Source organism: Glycine soja, chromosome 18 (genome assembly GCF_004193775.1).
Source record: "Glycine soja cultivar W05 chromosome 18, ASM419377v2, whole genome shotgun sequence".
NCBI lineage: Eukaryota > Viridiplantae > Streptophyta > Magnoliopsida > Fabales > Fabaceae > Glycine > Glycine soja.
The window spans coordinates 13,658,725-13,683,578 of record NC_041019.1 but is presented as its reverse complement, the minus strand read 5'-3'; the positions used below and the strand labels follow the sequence as shown (position 1 = coordinate 13,683,578).

Sequence of the window (24,854 nt, the reverse complement as noted above, 5' to 3'; positions counted from 1 at the left end):
ATGGTTCTTTTTATAGAAATTATACATATTTTTGTTATTGTGTGATTTTATAGAGTAGAAACTCCATTTTTGTGACCTAATGTTGAATCCAACTCAATTTCAGGCCAAAGAAGAGAAGGTAAAAGCTACTGATGACTCGCTTAGCAAGGCAGATTGGCTAAGCGAGATGCATCCGCTTAGCAAGGCATCCATCTCACTTAGCGGATGAGAAATCCTAGAAGAGGATAAGTTAGAGATCTGCATGCCTAGCGCACAGCCAGCCTGCCCAGCGAGGACATTGTCTCTTCTCGCGCTTAGCGTGCCCATGCTCACTGAGCAGATTTTCACTAACTCTCGCTCAACGAGACATACTCGTTGAGCGAGCCTTCGAAAGCTGAGAAGTCCAAGAGCCATTAAAACACTGAGGTTGGCAGAAATGAAAAGACACAACTGGTTTTGAGCAGTAAAGAGAGTTTGGCTTCTTGAAAAGCAAAGAGATTTAGGGTTGAGAGGCTGGAGAAGACATTCTCCATCATTTTCTTCCATTTTTATTTCACCAAAAATAGTTTTCTTCTTGCATTTTGAAGTTTTGCTTGTAATGGAAGGCTAGCGCCTCTTTGTTGGAGAGTTACTACTGAACCTCTTGATGTAATACTCTTACTATCGATTTAATGTTATTTCTTTGTGTTCTTTGCTTTTATCTATGTTTATTTTACATGTTTGTGGCTTGATCACCCATTTGTATGTGTAGTTAGACTTTTTAGTATTGGAAAATGCTTTAAAACCTTAGAACTTGTTAAAACAAGCTAGAAATCTGTAAGTCTAGGAATGGAGTACAATACTCTTGTCTATTTTACACTGTAGGCTTAGTGCAACTCTTTTAGAACAAGTTTGTTGAGGAATCAAGAATAAAGGCTAAAGAGAGTTAGGCTCGTTCATGTGAGGAATCATGGTTTGAGTAATTTCTCATTGTAAGAACACTAGGATAACATTAAATAGAGAAAAACTCATTTTATATAGCAAGAGAAATTCAGTAGGACACTTCCCAATGCTTTTAACTTGATAGTTGTCACATTCTATAGATTTAAATATTTTGTTTTTGTTCAAATAGTTTAATAGTGCAGAACTCAGTATTTGCTTTATTTCAAGCCTTATAAGTGTTTACATATTGAATATATATGGTATATGTGAAACAAATTCCCTGTGGATATGATACTCGGTCTTACCATTTTATACTACTTGTGTGAATCAGTACACTTGCCGACCAACTTAACAGAGTTCCAATGGGTTTGCACAGTGTTGACATACCCAAACACATAAAGGTTATATGTTAATCCCCCCTTAAACACAAAACCTTGCTTGTTTGTATGTATATAATTAACTATATATAGGAAGCAAAGTTTTTCTCTTTCCTTGATTGTTTTGTGCTTATGCTATGAAGATTCATCAATTCACTTACGAATTATGATGGTAGTTTAGTTGTGTATATTAATTGTCAAGCCTCTTTATGAGAGATAACTAAACAACCAAGTATCAGACTATTTATGTTCTATACATCTACTATTCTTGACTTGATCATATGTATCTTTTGAATATGTTTGTAGAATTTAATTGGAATACACTAATTATGTCATAACAAGCCATGTGTCACCTTTTCTGTATTTTTTGTCTTGTGGAGATTAAAATCTATGGTATTATATTAGTCATTGTTGAGGCACTAGTAGCAAGATCAATTTGCAAAACTACAATGCTGCATGAAAAGTAGGGGTAGGAAGAAAAATTTAACTCCATGTTTATAGAGGCTGCAGGTTCTGCTCATGAAAACTTCTGTATGATCTAATATTATAATATTAAATTTGTAATGGGTTAAAGAAACAAAGCATGCTGCCAACCCTTCATGTAAGTAGTTTCTCTTCTTGCATGCTTTATGCCATTCTTGAATCTCAATGACATGACATATCCATGAATTTAAGTTCTTCAAGACCACAAAAAACATTGGTGTGGAAGCATTCTATTTTTCAACTATTAATTGATTCTGTAAGAGATACATTTACTATAGGAGTGGTCCCCTATAACTGTTTTCTGACTTCTTATGCTTGGATTTTTGTGCCATGAATTCTTCATTGTATTTATGAGTTTTTGTATTCTAGCAAGGTTGTGTGTGGGCTCTATTTTATTCCAATTCACGTGCATTTGACTTGATGTTTCTTCTTGTTGAATTTGGTACACTGTAACATGGTTTTGACCCTGGTTTGTGCATATGCTTAAGTCCCAGTCTTAGATAAAGCTCTTCACGTCATTTTCTTTGGTAGGAGTGAGTAGTTTCCTATAGCAGGAAAGGAATTATAAGGACCTGTGAGTTACAGGCTAGGTTTTGATCAGAGGATATGTATGGTTTTTATTGTTGAAGTTGGCCATGAAGAAAAATAATTATAGCAGTTTGGACCTTAATTAAGAATGAAAGAACCATGTCAAATCCTTAACATTAATTCTACCTGAGGTCAGTATGCCTAGCACATTGGTTAGCAACTACTATTAAATATCCAAGGGCTCTAATTAAGCCAAAAATTAGGTTTTTATTTAAGGGTAATTATATGCACATAATTAAGTAAATTTGTATATCAATGTTTTGTCTCAGAGAAAGATATGCATAAGGCAAGTAGATACAGTTTAACGTTTCTTATAAAAACTTTTCATTATTTGTAGGCTTAGAATAATAACATCATGTTCCATGGCTCCATGCTACCATATAGCTAGGATACATTTAACTATTGAAGGTGTTGGTATATCTATAACTTATTATAAGGGCTTGTTTGTTTTAGCTACAAGAAAATTTAAAGTGAAATTAACTTGATTATTAGAAACAATAAAAACTAATCCCTTGCTTTTTCTACTACTCCTATATATTTAGAAGCAGTTAAAACAGCCATGAAACTTAAACATTCTGGCTTTAAATCTGACCCCTTTTTACATAATCATGAAAGTTACATTAAGAACTCGATGCAGAATTCAAAAACGGGATGTGTACCTAGGAGCCTACCTGAATGGGTAAGTTAAACTGAACAAATGAATTTAAATAATGTATAATAGTATAATAACCTATATTTGTTTCCATTGCATGGCACATTGGCAAATGGTCGTCATTTTGCCTAAGGAAAATGTTGTCATCTGGTTTTGTTCATTGCATAATAGGTCAGACAACTACCTCAAAGGAATAATTAACAAGTCAATGTTATTTTTCAATACATTTGCATTAGCATTAGTCAGGAACATTAATATTTTAATTGTATAATAAACATCCATCTTTGTATTCAACAGTGCTTTGAAAGGACTTGACGATACTCCACAAAGTAAATCCAAGGCTGGTGTTAGGTGGATTGTTGTTAAAGTAAGTGATTTAAACAATGTTTCTACTTATATTTTAGTATTGTGTAGAATAATTTGTACTTAACGTTGAATATCTAAATTTCATAATGTTTTTAGTGTAATAGACAAAAAGGAAACACTGAGTGTGGGTATTACGTCATGCACTGGATGTCAACTATAATCTTAGGAGATTTCAAGAATAATTGAAAAATGGTAATTGTTTAATTCAAACAAATTTCAGTTTCTTATGATTGGTATTATATTATTAACTTATGTTTTATTATATCATGCAGTATTTCAATGATGCAAGACCATTGGAACTAGAGAGATTGAAGGCGCTTCGCATCTAGTGAGCAAAGTATTGTTTGAAATTTAAAAATGATACTTAGACTGTTTAAGCAATTTTGTAATTGTAGTTTACTTAGTTTACATTTTCTACAATTCATGTATCCTTAACGTTAAATATTCTTTTAATTGATAGTAATTAATAAATTTGTCATCAAATTTTTGGTAAAAACTGTTTCAAAACAGAATCAAAATTATATGTTGTGTGGTTTGCTTTTGAACTTTCTAAGTTAATTTTGGGGTTATTGAAAAAACATACAACATATTAAAAAATATCCTAAAAATAACATCAGTTTTTTAAAAAAATCGATGTTAACTTACAATAACAACATCGATTTCCCAAAAAATCGATATTGTTAATAGCAGTTAACATCCGTTTTTTTTAAACCGGTGTTAACTTAAACTAACAACATTGGTTTTCTAAAAAGCCGATGTTAACGTACACTAACAACATCAGTTTTCTAAAACCGATGTTAACTGCCAATGTTGATGTCAACAGGCTTCACTTTTTTTTTATAATTCATATTATATAACATTAGTTATTTAAATAACTGATGTTGTAATTTTACGTTTACATCGATTTTCAAAAATTGATGTTAACGATAATACTTTCAATATCGATATTTTCAATATCGATTAATAACTGATGTTGAAAGTTCTAAATAATCAATGTTAAAAGCTTATTTTCATATATATATATATATATATATATATATATATATATATATATATATATATATATATATATATATATATATATATATATATATATATCTATCAGGTTTTGCTTAGTCATTTTAAATCTTGCGACACTTAATTTTAAATCATTTTAAATTAGGTGTTACGAAATTTTCAATCACCATTATTTTGATATTAGTAATGATTAAGAGAGATAATAAATTTTAAATAGTCTTCTAAGATTGGCAACAAATCATGATTAAAAAATAACCTCATATATACAGTTATTACAAAATCAACTTTTAATATAAAATTTTTGAACAAATTTAATAGATAAATATTTTTGATAGTCAAATTCATGCCCAGATTGAATGAAAAAAAAAACGTACATTTAATGAATATAGCTAAATCAGACCTAACATGTTTTATAATAATTTAAATTTGTTATATTTACACACAAAATAAATTTCTAACAAACTAATCATGATTAAAAAAAGGAAACTGATACATATATAGGTTTTGAAAAATGAACTTTAGAATTGATTTTTTTTTAGAAAAAAAATAACTTTAGAAATGTTTAGGACATATTTTTATTAAAAAAATAGTATATCATCTCACATTACAAATAACTATTGTAATTTTTATAATTTATTCATTAATTTATTTTTATAAATAATCTTATTTCTATATAAATAAACATTACATACTAATAAAAAATATAAAATTTATATGAACCCATGTATTACACGGATGCACGGTTTAAAATCTAATCTATGTAAACCGAGTTGAACATCTTATGGCCATTGATTAAAACCTGATAGTTATTGGTCTAATTAAATTTAAAGGACTTAATTATATTTAATAAATAGTTAAATTAATCACATAAATAATATTAATGAAGTGTTTAATATTATTAATTATATTACATAAATGCATATATTAATCAATATATTATATAAAATATGATTGTTGATCGTGTCTGTCACCACACACATGGCAAACACTGATGTAGTTAGGTCCTGCATAATTAAATATCATTTCCCATTACAAAACAAAATAAAATTCAAAATAAAAAATCAGTCAAACTCCCAAATAATTCTATCACCCAATAATTTCAAAATTATTTGTTATATTTATAATAACATATTATTGTTTAATTATGTGAACTGAAATTGATTGATGGGAAATGGAGAAAATAGTGCTTTAGAGTTTAGATAACTCAGAACCAACTTAAATAAACAATTTTAACGACCGAGGGTTTAAAGACTGAAAAAATCCAACATCTTTTGATATTGTATGCATGTACCTTTTTACGAAGGTAATCAATTAAATCATTTAGAATAATTATTGTCATTAACAAATCAATCCATTAAAATTTAAAAATGATTTTTCAATCATAATTACATTTAATTATAATAATTATAATTACATGATTTAAAATTTTGGTAAAATAATTCTTTCTGATTAAATTATAGTCATTATACTAATTAGGATTAAAATTGAAAATGATTTGTGAATAGAAATGGGATTATTTTTATAATAACTTACAAATTGGAAAACGGGATTGGGTAATTGAAAGTACCGGATTGGTACAAATCCAAGCTCCACTTCTGTAATTGCATTCCTGTTTTATGTTTATTCTGGAAAGAATGAAAGAATCCATTTTTTTTATGACCAACTGCATATATAATAGTGCACAGTAATTCTCTAATAGAATATATATACAGTGCACCCAGACTTTTGCCAAATTTCTGTTCGTTTTTTCTTATTTTTTTATGCTTCTTTTAATATTGTCTTTAATTTTAAACTTTTCATTTGGAAATGTAACCTTCCATTGAACGCAATGTGAAATTCTCACCCCTTATCTGATTTTCAGGTAATATTTATTTTAAAAATTTGCGTCTAATGTTATTGTTCATTTATTCAATTAATTAATCTCATTGTTTTTTTTTTTTTTTTGCTATTGCTAGTTAATTACTTTACATTTGCAAATGCAATTATGCATTATTCTATTAAAAGTCCAATGAAACTTAAAACATTTAATTGTAGAACCAATTTATAATATATATTATGAATTAAACTCAACACCCGTGTATAGCACGATTCTTTTAAGGCAATTACGATCAATTACGAATAATATATATTATGAATTACATAATTAATTGAGGTAATTTTTAGTAGTATATTTATAATTTTAATTAAGGTAATAAAGATTATTTTATTATTTAAATCATCTAACTACAATTATCCTCCCATATTTATCTTATTATCTTTGTGTTTATATTTGTGTATCTATTCTATATTTTTAATTTTTTTTTACATCGACTCTCTACAGGTGATTTGTTAATTATCTGTTAATAACCAATATTTTTATTGTTTTAGTGTGAGATCCTACGTACACTTCACGATTCATGCTGAATGCAATATTTTGTTTTGAGTATTCATTCTTTGGGTTAAATAAATTTAGAGCACATTTATATTAATTTTTTGATTGCCACTTTTATTTAACCATACTGCTTATGATACATAATAGTTTTTGAATGACTTGTGCTATACACGTGACGATTCATCACTGGACGGCTAAAATATTTCTTAAGATTTTTATGAAATCAAAGATATAACTTTGTATTGACCATTTTACTACATGTAAATCATCAAATTTGATGACTAGAAGCAACACTAGGTGAGACTTATCCATTAACTAATAACTCATCTACTCGAAGTAGGAAGTATTTGTCCAGTCAATCCAAACATCAATTATATTATGAACACCTATTTGAATTTATTGGTTTATTCCAATTTATATGATTTAGTTTTAAAGGAACATATATGCAAATCTATCTATTATTTCCTTTTATATGTTTAAAAATCATATTGAGTTATGAATTATAGATATGGAAAGTTTTGATTCTATGAGATAGAAACACGCAATATGTGCTTATTTCTGAAAACAAGATCAATCTGCTCAATGATCATATTATTCAATCCCGAAGATACTCTCCAAGCTTCTCTCTACCTAAAAATACGACATCAAGGATTGAAGAATGACAACAAACACATACAAAAAAGCAAGAGTCCTAAATTAGGAAATAAGAAAAGCATTTGATACACTAAACTTAAGAGAGTCTGTCATTTGTGATTCACAAAGTATTTGTTAGAGATTATAACTTCACTGTAAACTCACACTTTGAATGTAGCAAAGAATCTTTGATTCTCTATTAAACTTTTGTTTATGAAAGTCAGAAGTAAGTGAATTAGTGACAAAACAATACTTGAATGTTCTTAGATTCATGGGGAGTCTAAGGATTGTGTTAGTAGTGACCTTGAGAATACTTGTAAGCCAAAAGTGACAGGAAAAATAATTGTTGTGATCAAGTTTGATTATTGAAACTCTTTACTAATTGGTAAAGAACAATTTAACGTAGCTCAGGTTGAATGAACTAGTATAAAACGAACTGTTCTCCTTTAACTTATCAAAGTATTTCAAGGTTCATTATTAACACATTTTGCACACAAGGTTTTCATTGAAAAATAAGTTTTACGCATCTCTAGATGGAGGTTCTTATAAATTTATTTATTATAACATCTTTCATTTTAAAAATGTTTTATATTTTAACTAACACATTATTCAACCCTTCCTTTTAGTATGATTCATTGTAGTTAAATTTGCAAGTTTAAAGTTGAGCAAGCTAAGGCTTCCAACCTTGCTTTATTTTGAGTTGTTATAACATATTTTTTTATTATATGTATTTTGTGTGCTAAAAACACATTTTTTAACATTCTCTCTAATATATTCGTTCAAATAACACAATTTTTTTAGGCAAAACAAGTAGTTTTATAATAGAAGATAACTTGATACTAGTAACAAGTTCACAAAAGTGTAACTACTAACAGATAGAGCAAGCACTCCCGCAGCACATAACTCTTCGTTATGATAATTTCTTTGCATTTTTCTCAAATCAAAATATAAATTTCTCCCTCCAAATTTATCCTTGCATGGCATAGGTACTATATAGTATTATTATTTTGTAGTTTTTATAAATACATAAATAAATATTTTTATTCTTTTCAAAATATTGTTATTCAAATAGTATTAATTATTTTATTTATTAAGGGAAAGAGGGAATATTCTTCTTTGGTACACAAAAAAAAACTATAATTCAAAGTTACAACAAATTCAAATTAAAGCAATTAGCTATCTCTTTTAAAAGTTGTAAAAAAAGAAACAATCTCTTTTAAAATATTTTAAAAATAAGCAATCTCTAAAAAAATATCAATTCATCTATCTATCTACCTATCTTATAATATATATATATATAAAATCTATTTACCTGTCTATGTATGTATTTGTTTATCTATCTATATGCAAAGGAGAATTAAACATCCCATAGACATTGATCGCAACCTAAACTTTATGATAATTTCAATCTAATAAAATTTAAAGGATTTAATTACATTTAATAAATAATTAAATTAATCACATAAATGATATTAATGTAGTATTTAATATTATTACTTTTATTACATAGATATTAATGTAGCCGTTAATATTAATAACTTTTTTATCTTTTATAAATATATCGATAAATATTTTTATCCTTTAAAAAAAATTGTATTCAAAATAGTATTAATTATTGTATTTATTGTTTATTAAATAATATATTTATGAAATTTAAGAATTAATATATATTTATTAAATGTATGACCTTTTATCATAATATTTTTATATAAAATATTATTAAATAAAATTCATTTAATTTAAATTATATATTTATAATATATATTTAAAACTAAAATATGAGAGTAAAAGTTAGATACTAAATAATAACATTAAATATTGTGTGATGTAACATAGTTGATAAATAGAACCTTGTTTCTTAAGTGTCTGATTTTGAATTCCATCTTTGATCTTGCGTATAAAAAAAAAATTGTTGGAAGATATTATTCTCTTAAATAAATCTTATTATCTTGGGAGCTAATCATTTATGAGCGATACCCCGATTCATACAAAGGAAATATAAAAAAATACTATAATATCGATTTAAAATCATTCTAAGCTTAATGTTATGTCTATATAAGTAATGCTATATATGCTAGCGGTGGTTGATCAGAAATCAGAATTTCATAATACCAAAAATAAAGTAGTATAGATATTCAAGGTAAGATGGGAGAAAAGAAAGTGTTGGCTCTTGTCATGCTTGTTATGGCTTATGGTTTGGCAGCAACAACATTCAGTGCTTGTCAACTTCCTCCAACGTGCAATGGTTATGAGCCATTACTTTACCAATGTGTGTCTTATTTGTAAACCCATCTATCTATCTACATATTTTGTAATATAACAAAATCTATTTATCTATCTATATATTTATATATATCTATATGTAAGGAATTGAATAATCAAACATCTTATAGTTATTGATCGAAACCTAAATGTTACAATAGTAATCGATTTAATCAAATGTAAAGGACTTAATTATATTTAATAAAGATATTGTTGGAAAAATGACATACAACGAGGTTTTAAGGTACATTTAAAAATGATTTTAAATCGTCTTTAAAGTTAACGTCATTGATAATCTTGAATTTTGACAACTGTTTCATAAAAAAATTATTTTAGAAAAACGTATCATTTTAAGACAGTTCTTAGTCAAGAATCATCTTAAAAGTGTATCATTCTTAGATAATTCTTAATTAAAAATCGTCTTCAAATGATTTATTGCATAAGATAAATTATTTTTTAATATAATGATGTATTTAATTATTTTTTCATTAAAATGAATATAAAACAGAATACAATTAAGTACTCATTTAATTATTCTTTTTCTTAACATACATACATTACATTCTAATTAAGTATTCGAATTTATCATATATTATATACAATGAATCCACATAGGCATCTTAAATAACAAAACCAAAATGAATTAATTTTGTCTAGACAATATCTTTATTGTCTACTACTAAATATGGATATGTTAAAATAAATCTTATACCAAAGACATTATTCTTATATATTTTTATAATATTCTTATGTATTTCTACTGATATCTAAAATTATTTATTTTTCTCCTCTAAAAATTGAGTTGTCTAAAATTATTGATTTTACCCTTCTTGAAAGTAAATTTAGTAGATCCATTATATCTTTAAACAAAAGCAAATGATACAGTTAATGTTACATTTGAACAAGAAATTAAGATGACTTTACCATGCCGAAGGCATAAACCCCCAATACCGAGCTAGCAACACCTCTTTAAAACAACCTCTTCCTAAGAGACAAAACGGAAAATCACATAACTATGCGGAAAAGTAAAGTGTTTCACTAAAAGATGATTTAAACATGAATTCTCACCACCATGAAGTTTTCGTAATATTTTATTATAAGGAGTTAGTTCTTCTAACTTAAAGATGTTTTATAAAGTAAGAAAGTAAGTTTGCAAGATACTTTAATTCAAATCATCAAATGAAATATAATAACAAAGTTTGAAGAAAGCCAACCTTCAAGTCAGACAAGAATAAGAATTTTCATCCTTTGAAACTGGCTCGCACCACCAAGTTCATATCTTCCAGTGTGGTCCTATCCTTCCATCCACCAGCCTCATTCAACGCCAAAATTCTCCATACTCCATCCACCAGCCTCATTCAGCGCCAAAATTCTCCATACTCCCGCAGTTCCTCGTGTATTTACAAGAGTACAAAAGAAATTGGCTTAATCTTTTGTTTTCATAAAAGAGCTAGCTTCCACTATTGCACAAAAATCCATGTTTTTTTTCAAAAAATTAAGGAAAATGGAAATATTGTATTTCGATTTTTTTAATTGTACAAAGTGAAAATATTTGTCATGCATATTACTGTTGAAATCAAAGAACGGGTAAGTGGAAGACCCCACTGCATCTCTTGACACTACTAAAAAAACACAATTTATATCGGTTATTTTAAACATACTATGTCGATTACGTAATGTCGTTGTAGCACTTGTCCTAGAAAACTAATGGGTCTACGACGACGGTTAAGCACGACCATCTTAGAATGTACTATACATTCTTAGATGGTCCAGACTCAAAGACCAACTAAGATTGTACTACATTCTAAGATGGTCGTAGCACAAGACCGACTTAGAATGCACTACATTCTAAAACGGTTGTGCTACGACCGTCTTAGAATATATAGTACTTTCTAAGGTAATTATCTATAGAATCGTCTTAGAAATTAAAGTTGTTTTTTTTTCTTTAAGTTGAATCTTGTTAAAAGTTTAGTTTATTTATTCTATGGTTGCATCTACAAAAGATCTCTCACTCTGGTTTTTTTCACTCACCAAAAAGACCAAAGAAGCAAGCACGTGTGACGGACCAAAGAAGCAAAAGCAGATAATTAAAACACTTTTTATGGATTAATATAAAGAAAGATAAAAACTATAACTAATTGAATTTGGATAAGTTCCAAACCTGAATCTGGCTACGGACTTGACCCAGCTTGAATTCCTACGAACAAAAGCATGTTAGAAGTATATAATATAGGGTAAGTGTATAATATAGGGTAAGTAATCTGGCTACGGTATCAACTACTACAATGATGGCTATCAAATACCTATGTGATAACCCAAGTGTTCTTCAGGATAGCAAGATGAGCAGTTACATGAATGTTGTTTGATGCATTATCATACAAACCCCTGAAAACCTACTTAAAAATTTATTAATTGTCAATCCCTTCAATTGAAAGTGGTATCAAACATAGGACAGACAATTAGTATGAAACCGCTGAAGTAATTAATTTATGATAATACATATGGCATTAGACATTCAGCAAAGTTCATGAATCATAAAATTCCCAGAAGAGGAAAGTGCACCTTTTGAGCCACAGCTAAAGCTGCCTTGTCTCGACTGAATGTCATATCATCTAATGGTCAAGATACTCCTTCATAACCTGTGGTGATAGGGTATCCAGGGTTACTCTGCCCTGATACAGAACCATTGGTGCCAGTAATGTATAAAGTCTAACACATTTAATGATTAGCTGTACAAAATGCAACATAACAGGGTCACTAACTTCACCATTGCTCTACAGTCTACATATATCTGATTGGACTTCTATTGATAAACAATTTAGGTGCAACAAGTTGAGATATACCACAACTTGATTCAATTCCCAATGACAGAAAACTATGTATGATGCAAATTATGGAGAACACTTTAAATCTTAAATTATGATCTCACGATGAGTTGAGATGGAAAATTTGCTGTCTATTTTAAAAAAATTATTACATTATTATTTTATATTTTGAATCATGTGTTGTGCTTCCAAAAATTTGCTGTCTACTTCAATCTGCCTGCATAAAAGTATGAGTAAGAGGAAATATTCAGTTTTTTGCAATTTTTTTATTATTTATGATTAAGTAAATATAAATTTTAAGAGTGAATCAAAACTCAAGTAATTATTAAATTCCACATTATGTTAATTCATTTGATTAATTGTTAAACTAAAATAAATTAGAAAAGTCATAGTATACAATTTAAAAAAATAAATAACTATTTTAAACTAAACTATAAAAAATAATTTAATTTAAATTTTGTGCTAGTATAAATATTTACCGTATAATTTACCCTTGGTGGCTACGATGGGCTCGTGGACCCTAGTAGTGCCGACCAATTCTTGAAAGTTTTGTTGTGCCCCATTAGATCCACCACCTCTATCAAGTCCTCTTCAAATCATCATTCAACCCTTCTATGGAATTATTCAAATCAAAATCAAAATTGAAATTAGAAAAGGTAATATAAGACTGCGCAGAGAAAAAAAAAAGGATTAACATAGTATTAATAAATTAAGCAAACAAGGATCAAGAAGAAAGCAAGAATTAAATAGAAGAAAAGGAGTATAGGCATTGAATGAACAGGATTGCATTCCAAGTCCAACAAGGAAAATTTTTCAAATGAAAAGATCATAACAATTTGTTTACATTTACTTCACATTTAAATAAGACTAAACTTAATGCGTTGCATTTTTTTTAAATGCATAAACTCATATGATTTCATTGGCAAAAAAAAAAAAAAACAATAATACAATGATCCGGAGGATAAAGAAAATATTAAGAGGGCTAGCATATCCTCTGTAAGCCTGATCAAGGTATGCCTTACTAGATTAGTTTACCTTCTAGCAAAAATGAAAAATATAGACTAAGGTTCTGATTTAGTGCCCTCCATTCTCGAACAAAATAAAGCAAGAAAATAACACAAAATTTTAATCCAATTAATGAGATATAATTTTCAGGATCTAGCCCAATTTATCATATCAACTTTGTTTGGAACTAACTTTGAAACACTGCTACTTCATATTACTTTCAGTGGATGTGGTTTTTCACGTTGGCACTGGATTTTCAAACACAAATAGTGATGGAATAAATTATACTTATGATATATACAAAAAAAAAAAAATACTATTTTGGTGAGTAGAACCCTTCTTGCAATAATATCTGAAATTGGGAAAAAACTAATGTGTGAATGCTCAATAGTTAGTGCAAGGTTGGTTATAATGGACATGAAAGTAGTAGCACGTAATAATGGAGTTTTCTTTAGAGGACATTATATTGCAAAAAAAGGAAGTTTAGATAATTTAAACATGAGAAAAATAAGGTATGGGATAAATCAATACCTACTGTCACAAGAAACTTTGCGTGTTGTAGTCGGGCAGTAGGATCCTGGAGAGCAAAAGATATCACTATTGTTTGATCACCAAACCAAACCAAATATCAGCACCGCCACAAGTATGATTTGTTTATCCCTGTGGTATCTGGTAACTATATCAGCAAACTTTAAGAAAATTTATTAGCACCTTGACTAACAGAATCAAACTTGAAGAAAAGTTTGTTTTTGCTATTTATAAAAGTACTCACAACAATATAGATCAACATGGATGCTAAATATAATTCAGGTTTCATACTTTATTCATGAAGGCATACAGTAGCTCTACTCTACTACAGGGCAGCTCAATCATGACCCTAAGTCCCAAACCCTTGTGATAAAATTTGCCTCATAGTTCATATTAGCACAATACTAACATTTAGTATGTTTTGGAGAAACTCTAATTTGCATTCCTAAAACTAGTAATTTAGGATAATTTTCTTTTGACTGACTTGGCATATATGGAACCAGTCCTTTTTGTATGCTATGGTAACTATGAGTTAGATTAACCCCAACCCCAAGTTCATGATATTGCTTCTGATTCTGAAGAAAATGGCAAGGGGGTTAGAATTATCCTTGAAATCTTGAATATATTAGTTATTCATTCATACTATACAAACAAAAGGGTTTATATGGGAACACAATTTCTTCATGGAATTTATTTTTCTGTAATTTACTTTTTTTTTAAATACTAAAACCTATGTTGAATAAGCTAGTTTAATGCTTGAGTTGTGCCCAAGTGACTAGTGAACTGAATGAAACAGCAAAAAGTTATGTCATATATTCATGGCTTATATTGACCTATATATTGCAACTGAATGATGTATGAAACCAAAAGGGAAAAGAAAAATCTAACAAAACCATCAAAAGGAAATAAAAATGCTAAATTAAAGGCTATCTAGATATTCCAAAATCCAATCTAGCTAGACTCCTTAAAAAAGTTAGTAAACTTTATCAAACATTCTACAATCTTTGCCAGCCGAAAAATAAAAACAAAAGTGACATAATACTTCTAGGCTTAATCCAACTCTAAATAGCACCAAGCCATTATGACACAAGAATAATGAAGAGAGGGATTTCTTTGGGACGGGTGTAAAATTAAGACAGTTAAATGAGTAACCCATCCATGCCCCACTTAGCATTTCCATACTAGGGTATTAAGATGAATCTTTGAAAATGTAGCAGATAGGCTTTAACCATATGAAAGAAATGGATACAAATGTGCTCACCTCTGGCTTAAGATCTCGGTGTACCACACCCTGAAGATGACAAAATGCAGCAACATTAAGTATCTGTACCATGACAGCCTTTGCATCATCTTCTAAGTATTTCCCTCCTCTAAAGAAGAAATCAACCATATAGTTAGTTAGTGGCAAGGTGCAATTCCAAAGGTCAATTTTTTTTATTTTTTTATTATCGTAATTAGAAAAGGAAAAGCTGGTATTTTATGAATACCTTGATAATATCATATCTAAGAGCTCTCCCCCTTCACATAACCTGAAATGTCAATAGGATCTAGCCAATTACAAAATCATCAAAAAGCAAAAAAAATCAAGGCATTCTGTCAACAATTTTTTTTTATAACCTAATACATAGTGCTGATGTCACTAAAAAGGTTGTATTATTTGAGGTTATTACAACATATTTTATTTGAAATAAAAAAAGAAGTATTATTAAACTTTACTAGGATGGCCACAAAACACTACTGTTACAATATACTTTGAAGAGGAAACAGGCATCCCAAACTTACTCCATTATAATGTAGACATTGTCTTGATCTTCAAATGCATCATAGAACTGGATCAGATTGTTGTGTCCATTCAAAGCTCGAAGTATTTTCACCTCCCTTCTCACATCTTTAATAGCAATTGTTGTAGTCATCTGGCAACAAAAAGGGTGAAGATCAAAACACAATCTTTATACACATAAACAATGCCCCGATAATAAAAAGTAGGACTAATTATTAACTTAAAAAGCATAAAAAAAGAAGAAGAAGATGATAGATACACTAGATAGATCTATAGTTTGCAACTGAACCCAATAATCCGTTCGGCAATTGAATCATAAAAAAAGTGTAATTAAATTGAGGAAACGGAAACGTCACGGTTTAAGGGTAGTGTTTTGCAATTGAAACCACAACCACACTAGGGGCTCTCGAGGAAATTCTCAATGCCAAAATCAGCGGAAGAGATTCCGACAGAGAAGTAAATATCATTCCCCTGACGAAAGACCTCGACGATGTTGAGCCAAAGGAGCAAGATTTTGACGGTGACACCTTTGAGATTATAGAGCTTGCCCTTGGAGACGACACCCGTGATGGTGGATTTGTACTTGAACATGTAGGACTCTATGTCGAAGCTGCACACTCCTTGGAAATACACTGCGAACTCACCGCTGACTTTGTTAAGTGAATACCCTATGGCTCCCTTGGGAAGAAGACCCACCGGGAACCCGTACTCCATCAGAACATCGTACATTGATAACTTCTGCGGTTGGCTTAACGTGCATGATTCCGTCAAAGACACCATCAGGATCCATAGGAATCTAATTGAAGACATCACCACCTCTCTCTCTGGCACGACGGAGACGGCAGAGGCCTTGGGAGCAACAACAAGTTTTGCGTTAGGGTTGCTGTTGGCTGCATTTTGTATAATATATTTATTAATTTAAAGGGAAAACCGAAATAAATAAAATAATTAAAAATTTTATAACTTCAATCAAAGGCGGTTTTTAAAAACCGTAGTAGTTAGATTGACTAACAAAGACCGTTTTTATAAAATCGCCTTTGTAACGTTCACATCGAAGGCGGTTTTATAAAAACCGTCGTAACTGGGTTAAAAAAGTTTGCTTTATTTTCAAAAATGCCACCGTATCATTTACTACATTGGTTTTTTTTTATAACCGATGTAGATACGACAACATGAAAAGACACTTTTCTAGTAGTGTGCATTCTGGTCATCAAAACTTGTCCGGTACAAAACTTGGCTTTACTATGGTCTTAATTTCTTGTTAATGTTATCTAATTTTTCTGCTGCAGTAGATAATTTTCTTGAAAAAAACATTCAGATCAAATTTTAATTAGATGGATTTCCTTCAAAATTTAAAATATATTGGAATGCATTCAATAATTTGTGCAGATTAAGTTTAATCTATGAAAAGAATCATAAAATAAATAACTAAAATGATTAATGAACATAAAAGAGTATTTAGAAAATTATAGGTGGACAACAATGTTTTTATTTTAAACCATATGTAAGTTGTAACTGGAGTTAAATTATAAGTGGTTCACTTCTGCAGTAGGGCAATAAGTTGACAAACAATAAGCTGAAACATTGCCATGTACGTATTACTTGTTGTTCTAGTTGTCTAACTCATGATTCAGCTTCTTCTCACTTCTCTTCTGCAAGTCCAAGTCCACACGTACCAAAATGGTAAGAGAAAAAGAGACATTGAGCCTATTAATGAGACTTGCTAAAAAATTTAGACACAATTCTTTACATGCTTTTCATACCATTTGTAAAGTTCCAAGCCAAAAGATAAGGTGTGTTTAATGCATAGTGAGAATTGAATTTTTATCACTAAGGTTTATGTGGTTTAAATGCAAAGTGGAAGATTGGATTTAACTAGATAAAGCTTATTTGAATGGATGAATTGGAAGTTATTTTTGTTTTACCTTTCACTTATTTATTATAATTGGTGACAATCTTCACTATAAATACAGAAGAAAATTAGTGGAGAAGATGCACATGAAGAGAGAGCATGTGAGAAGAGAGATTGTGAAACAAAGTCACTTTGTTGAGAGAAAAGTGTCTTTGTGTGAGAGTATTATCATTTCTTATAACCATTGAGTGGGATATTCGGATTGGTAGAGTGATACACTATTTAGGGTGAGTTATAATCTTATAATCATTTTGTGATAGCGAAATACTTTTTAGAGGGTTCAGTGGACATAGGCAAGAGGTGTCAAACCATGTTAAATTCTCGTGTTTGTTATTACTTTTCCTACAATGTGATCTTTGTTGTGTTCTCATGATCCTTTGTGAGTGTGGGTAATTTTGGTTGTGAGAGTATTGATTATCCAACAGTGGTATCAAAGCTATGGCCAGGAGCATAATGCAATAGATGTGGTAGAGTCTGAGCAAGGGAGGAATCATTGAAGGAGACAGGATAGGCCAAGAGGAATATCAAAATTGTAATTACATCCGCAACGAGATATAAGTAACATACAATGTTACTATTATGGTGAGAATGGTCATGTGCAAGTGAGGTGCAAACAAATGAAGGACAACTTGAAGAAATTAAGAGATATGAACAAAGATGTTAACAACTCCCAAGCTAATGTAGTAAAAAGTGTCGAAAATGAATATGATGTGTTTTTGGCAACAAATGATGAGATTGCTAAAACAAAATGGGTGATGGATTCTGCTGCCTCAAAACACATTTGTAGAGATCGAAAGATGTTTGATACTTTGAAAAATGATGGAGAATTCCACCATTTTAGTTTAGGAAATGGTGGAAAAATGAAGGTTAAAAGCATAGAGAGCGTGAGGATGAAGCTCCATGATGGTGCTATTCGAACTTTCTCAAATGTAAGGTATGTACCTTCTGCTATTGTCAATATGATTTGTATGGAGGAGATGACATCACAAGGGTACAAGTATATTGGTTTAAAGTAGGGATGCAAGGTGTACAAGGGGAGACTCTTGGTGTTGCAAGGACAAAAAAATAAAGGTAACCTTTGCTATTTGGATGGACAAGCCTTAAAGAGGAAACATGATAGCAAAGTGAAGAAGAAAGTGAAGTTTTCTAACATTGTAGAAGTGTTGGGAGATACCCCGGTTGGAAGGGGAATTTGTTCACTTTCAAATTGATTAAATGATATTTCTCTTTTGGCTTGAGGGGTAGAATTGTAGAGTTCCAAGCCAAAAGATAAGGTGCATTTAATGCATAGTGAGAATTGAATTTTTATGACTAAAGTTTAGGTGGTTTAAATGCAAAGTGGAAGGTTGCGTTTGAATATATGAAGCTTATTTGAATGGATATATTGGAAGTTGTTTTTGTTTTAACTTCCAAGAGAACTTATTTATTATAGTTGGTGACAATCTTCACTATAAATAGAGAAGAGAATTAGTGGAGAAGATACACATGAAAATAGTGTGTATGTGAGAAGAAAGATTGTGAAACAAAGTCACTTTGTTGAGAGAAAAGTCTCTTTGTGTGAGAGTGTTATCATTTCTTGTAATCATTTAGTGATGTACTCGAGTTTGTAGAGTGATACACTATTTAGGATGGGTTACAATCTTGTAATCATTTTTGTGATAGTGAAATACTTTTTAGATGGTTCTGTGGGCATAGACAAGAGGTGTTGAACCATATTATATTCTTGTGTTTGTTATTATTTTTACTATAATGTAATATTTGTTGTGTTCTCACGATCCTTTATGGGTGTGGATAATTTTGTATTGTGAGAGCATTGATTATCGAACACCATTCTCTAATTAAAAGTTAAAAAATTAGAGTTTCACTCCAATATCTTATACGGACTTTTCAGTATTATGTAGATTATTAAAGTGAAACTCTAACTTTAAGTAAACGATTATGAATAAGTTATGTGACATGCCTACAAAATGCATTGACATGAAGTTTGCATTATCAAACTAGATGCTTCTTGTTAAATTGGCACACAAATCATTGTACTTCATCAGTGTAAAAAAAGTTAGCAAATGCAAAATAGTAAGTAATATTCAGAGCTTTAAAACTATAAGGAGATACCATGGGTTTGAGTAGTTCTTCTATGATTTCCTGTGCTTGCCTCGACCTTATATCAACAACATTGACAGGTAACTCAGCCTCAACCAAAATGTGTAGTGATTCATTTAAGTGTTCGTAAGCTGGCCTTCCTCATAACAACTCTTCCTTTGGATTATAAATGGTAGAGTGAAGTTAATGGTTATAGTTAATATATCTAGTCAGAAAAAAAAGGCACACTCAACAAATTGAAAGAAGAAGTAACTATGACATTAAATTAGGTTCTTAGGATTTGCAACTTGCAAGACAATCCACTAAAGAAGAGATGATACCTTATCTAGTTCTTTTATTGAACCTTTTCCTCTGATAAATACACGACAACCTGTGGTAGCCTCCACTCACTTTAGTGAATTACCCCTAGGGCCAAGAAGTCGTCCAACCAAATTGAACTAAAATTTAAGCTAGGCTTAGTGACTCAAAGCTTAGTAGAACACCATAAAACTATTACAACATCCTTGGTTTCCTCTGTCTGCAAATACAAGTTAAGTAACCAGAAAGTCTTAGTCTAGGTCATCTAGTAACTTCAATCTAACAATGGCAGCGTAGAATTTTCAAAATTGAAAAGCAAGAGAAACTTGGTAACTCCTATTACCTAAACCGAGGTTATTGACAAACTAATTTTCATGTTGGATCTAGACTTGGTCTTAAGATTGACACCTCAAAGGTTTAAGTTGATAAATGATAACAAGAGCTCACGGGATCAACAATGCATGAATTCTTTTTTAGACTTACTTTATAGGGAGGGATCAATAAAAAAAAAAGTGTAATGTATCAGACAAGGAAATTTCTAAAAGCTTTTCAAGGCAATAAAATTTTGAGAAAAGGATGAAAAAGAGTAGAAAAGATATACCATATGAGCTGATGCATCAATTCCAGTTAGGGTATACTGACTCATTAGAAGTCTCAAGAGAAATATGCAGGGCTTGTTGTTGATTCCTTCACCATTTTCTGTATTGAAAAAGGGTGGAAACAAACTTGGCACTAGCCCTTTCGGTTGCAACAGATGGAATGACAATCATAAGCACAAAAATACCTAAAAATTTGCAATTTCCAATTAGAAAGATTTGTCAAGGAGAACTAAATGCAGAAAACAATTAATCAAACAGGAAATCTCTTTGTACCTAAAACATTCCAAATTAGCTACCAGTTGTCCTAAAAGGTATCTTTTATATAAAAAAAAAAAATTATCAACTTCAACACATGAAATTAAAAATAGTATAAAAATATTTTTTTTATCAAAAAGGAACAAGAATAAAATTTTACTATAAAAATATTTTTTATAAACTTCAACACATGAAGTCAGACATTTGAATCTGATTATTATGAAAGTAAAACACATACATTTAACATGTAAACAATTAGAAGGTATAGTTAACTACAAAACCCCCCACTTGCCCATCATCAATCAATCCTTGCTATGCTTCAAGGTATTCTTTTAGTAAAAGAAAAATGGATTCATGCAACACTTTGTTGAATTGCATGCTTCACTTGCTCTAAACATCAATTCTCCAAGTCATCCATGAATGAAACCATATTGCACTGATAAGAAAACATCATAGACCTTGTAAATTGAAACTAAAAATCACTCAACAATATGAATTATGGCAGGAAGGCTTTTTTCCAGGGAACACAAAAAACAAAATTGCAAGACACCTTATTTAACACAAACCAATATGTAATTGGCGATCGCATCAAGCAAGATTGTGGTTGTCATTTGTGACAACAAGTTCATAAACTAATATTTGTACAGTATTCATTCTAACCATACAATAGAATCAAACATCATGCATAATTCAGTTAAAAAAAGAATGATCAGTTGAAGTGGCATACAAGAATTTGTTCCAACTGCACAATATTTAGAAGATAGCACAATTGTAGAAGTGAGTTTTGCTGAATGATCATAATTATAACTTAGATACAACTTGTTTGGCACCTCTAAATGTAAGTAACATGATCGAATGCTCTTTTCGGATGATGAAAAATAGGCCAAGATCAGACATCTATGTCAACCCCCCTACACTACAGAAGCTTGACACAATGCTTATAGTAAGACAAATCTCAATTTCTTCTTGCTTATAACATCTCAGTTTTCATCAATTCTTCTTGTGACTAAAACCGTTAACATAATATTGTTTTTATGAAATATTAGATACTTTTTAGGACACTGAATTTTGGTATGCAGAGAACATACCAGGGAATTCGAGTAGATTACGTAGGGCCTCATTCCGAAATTTTTTTCCATGGAAAGATAACAAATGGTGGCTGCATGTTCCTTGTGTTATTCTTGGTGACCTCTCTGACAAGTCAAGAAAGCACTCGATAAAGAAAAGGGATTGTGGTAATCAAATTGTTCTGACCCTGGCATCGCTACTGTCGTCCTCTCCATCCTCGACCCTGAAGTAAAAATGCTCATCATAGTGGCAGCCTCCATGGTAGTGCCATATGGAGCTCACTGTCCAGCAATAGAAATACGACATACTAGGGAAGTCGGTCTGGTGAAGTGGCAAAGCAAGGCCAATGAACCTAAAGTCTCGCTCCCCGAACCAGTTGCTAAACTTGAAATCCCTCAAAGCCCTGCTCCCCAAGATCTCCACTATCTTCCTCGTCCCATTCATGCATCGCTCCATGTCAACGAGGTTGTTGAAGTAATTGAATCTCACCACGGGATTCACAATCACGTCCATCAAGGCCAACCTTAGAAACCCATTGGAGAGTGGCCCCGAAACCCTGGAAATGAGGGTCGCCATAGTGACGTAGAGCAGGGAGCGGAGGACGAAAGCAGTGTCCCTATGCTTCTCCGCCACTGAAACCCTAGGTTGCGTCCTTGCTTGCGGCGACCACATCACCCTCTATGAAAATAATGTCAACCTCCTCGGCCACGATGTGGAAGGCTTCCTAGTGGTGGCAGACGTGTCTAAGGGGATCTCGATTAAGGTAGAGGGGGAGTCAGAGAGTGAGAGGGAAAGTGGGAAAGTGGGAAACGAGAGAGGAAAGGGAGAGTGAGAAACAAGAGAGGAGGGGGAGAAATAAAAATTAGAAACAATAACTTCTAAGTTCCGCATAATCGTTGTGTATTGTAAAAAAATGTTTTTTAGTACTGAGAATTAAATTAATGACAAATGATATTAATGTAGCATTTAAAATTATTAATTTTATTAAATAGATATTAATGTAGCAATTAATATTATTAATTTTTGTAGTGTTATAAATATATTCATAAATACTTTTATCCTTTAAAAAATATTTGTATTCAAAATAGTATTAATTATTGTATTTATTATTTATTAAATGATATATTTATTAAATTTTCTAATTAATATATATTTTTAAATGTATGATTTTTTTATCATAATATTTATATATAAAATATTAGTAAATAAAAGTCATTTGTTTTAAAATTATATATTTTAAAACCAAAATATTTGAGTAAAAGATAGATACTAAATAATAACATTAAATATTATATGATATGACAAGATTGATAGATAATCTTATTATTTAAACTTGTGATTTTGAATTCAATTTTTGACTCATATATATGAAAAAATATTTGTTGTAAGATATCAATTCCTTAAATGGAACTTAGTATTATAGGACACTAGTCATTTATTAGGGATATCCTGATTCTCAAAATAAAAAATATTTGACTAAATTAATGTTTGAAATTAATATATTTTAAACATTTGACTAAATTAATGTTTGGAATGAATATATTTTAAATATTTGACTAAATTGAAGTTTGAAATTAATATATTTTAAATATTTGACTAAATTGATGTTTGAAATTCATATATTTTAAACATTTGACTAAATTAGTATTTTGTTAACATAAAAATATTATAAATTGATTTAGAATTATTCTAAGCTTAATGTTAGGTCTATATAAGTAATTCTATGGTAGCGATGGTTGATCACAATTTAGAACTTCATAATACTGAAAACAAAGTAGCATAGATATTCAAGGTAAGATGGGAGAGAAGAAAGTTTTGGCTCTTGTCATGCTTGTTATGGCTTATGGTTTGGCAGTAACAACATTCACTGCTTGTCAACTTCCTCCAACGTGCAATGGGTATGAGCCATTAATTTACCAATGTGTGCCTTATTTGGTTAATCCAGGCCCTTCTACTCCAACTCCTCATTGTTGTGATGGAGCAAGAGTGGCGATTCATAGAGCCAACAATGCTCAAGCTATTAAGAATTTCTGTAGTTGTTTGGAGGATGCTGGACCAAATTTATATTTTCAAAAGCAGAGTTTGGTACTACTTCCAGCAGCCTGCAATATTAAACCTTCCTTTGATTTTAGTAAATGTGTATATGGTGATTAACTGTGCAAGCATAAATTTGCGGATAAATTGATAAGTAGATGTAATAGAAATAAATATTTTCAATAAAATAGAGAGAGTATTGTTCGAAACGGTTTATGATGTCACATTGAATTTGAGTATTCTGTAACAAAGTTTCGTTCAATTTTTTTTAACTATGCTATGATCTTCTCGGAAATTCTAGGGGTTTGAAGCATTAGTTTTGTGAGGGAAATCTGTTCAAATCGGAAAATAAAAATATGTATTATGAATCAATTCTGTTTCAATGTTTTCGATTTCAAATATAATTTTTCTAATACAATTCAAATTGAAATAATTAATAATTAATATTCACAATTCACGATTTTATTCAATCATTCTCCTTTTTAAAAAACCAATTATTCTTTTTTAAAATATTTCATTTTGAGAAATTCTAACCAATATACATTTTGATTAAGATTAATTGGTAACATTAATGTTTAATATATATTCTAATAAGTTACATCATATTAAAATTAAGGCAATTAGCAATCAATCAATTTATCCATTTATATAAAGGAGACTTGAACATATTAGTTATAAATATTTATTGAAACTTAAAGGTTAAATTATAATTATGGTTTTCTTGTTTTTTATTTTGTAATTTTGATTCTTTATTTTAAAAAATTCAAAATTTAATTTGGTCAAATTTTTAATTTTTGCATGC

At 30.1% G+C, this 24,854-nt stretch overlaps 1 protein-coding gene and 1 pseudogene across 2 annotated transcripts; one reads left to right on the top strand and one right to left on the bottom strand.

Annotated features, from left to right (window-relative positions):
- Positions 1-10,446: 10,446 nt before the first annotated feature.
- LOC114396439 lies at positions 10,447-22,866 on the bottom strand (annotated as a pseudogene). The gene is made up of 13 exons (XR_003663299.1): positions 22,039-22,866; positions 20,698-20,880; positions 20,120-20,316; positions 19,812-19,955; positions 15,790-16,636; positions 15,495-15,536; positions 15,269-15,377; positions 14,011-14,168; positions 12,954-13,086; positions 12,212-12,378; positions 11,953-12,042; positions 10,864-11,846; positions 10,447-10,634 (listed from the first exon to the last, which is right to left on the bottom strand). The product of XR_003663299.1 is annotated as an uncharacterized protein At5g01610-like (transcript).
- Positions 22,867-23,815: 949 nt separating this feature from the next.
- On the top strand, positions 23,816-24,172 carry LOC114396965 (non-specific lipid-transfer protein C, cotyledon-specific isoform-like). Its single transcript, XM_028359120.1, has one exon. It carries the CDS (start codon positions 23,816-23,818, stop codon positions 24,170-24,172), a length of 357 nt encoding a protein of 118 aa, XP_028214921.1.
- Positions 24,173-24,854: the final 682 nt, after the last annotated feature.

Coding starts and splice junctions, on each gene's coding strand:
- LOC114396965 (XM_028359120.1), top strand. CDS start 23,816: ATGGGAGAGAAGAAAGTTTTGGCTCTTGTCATGCTTGTTATGGCTTAT.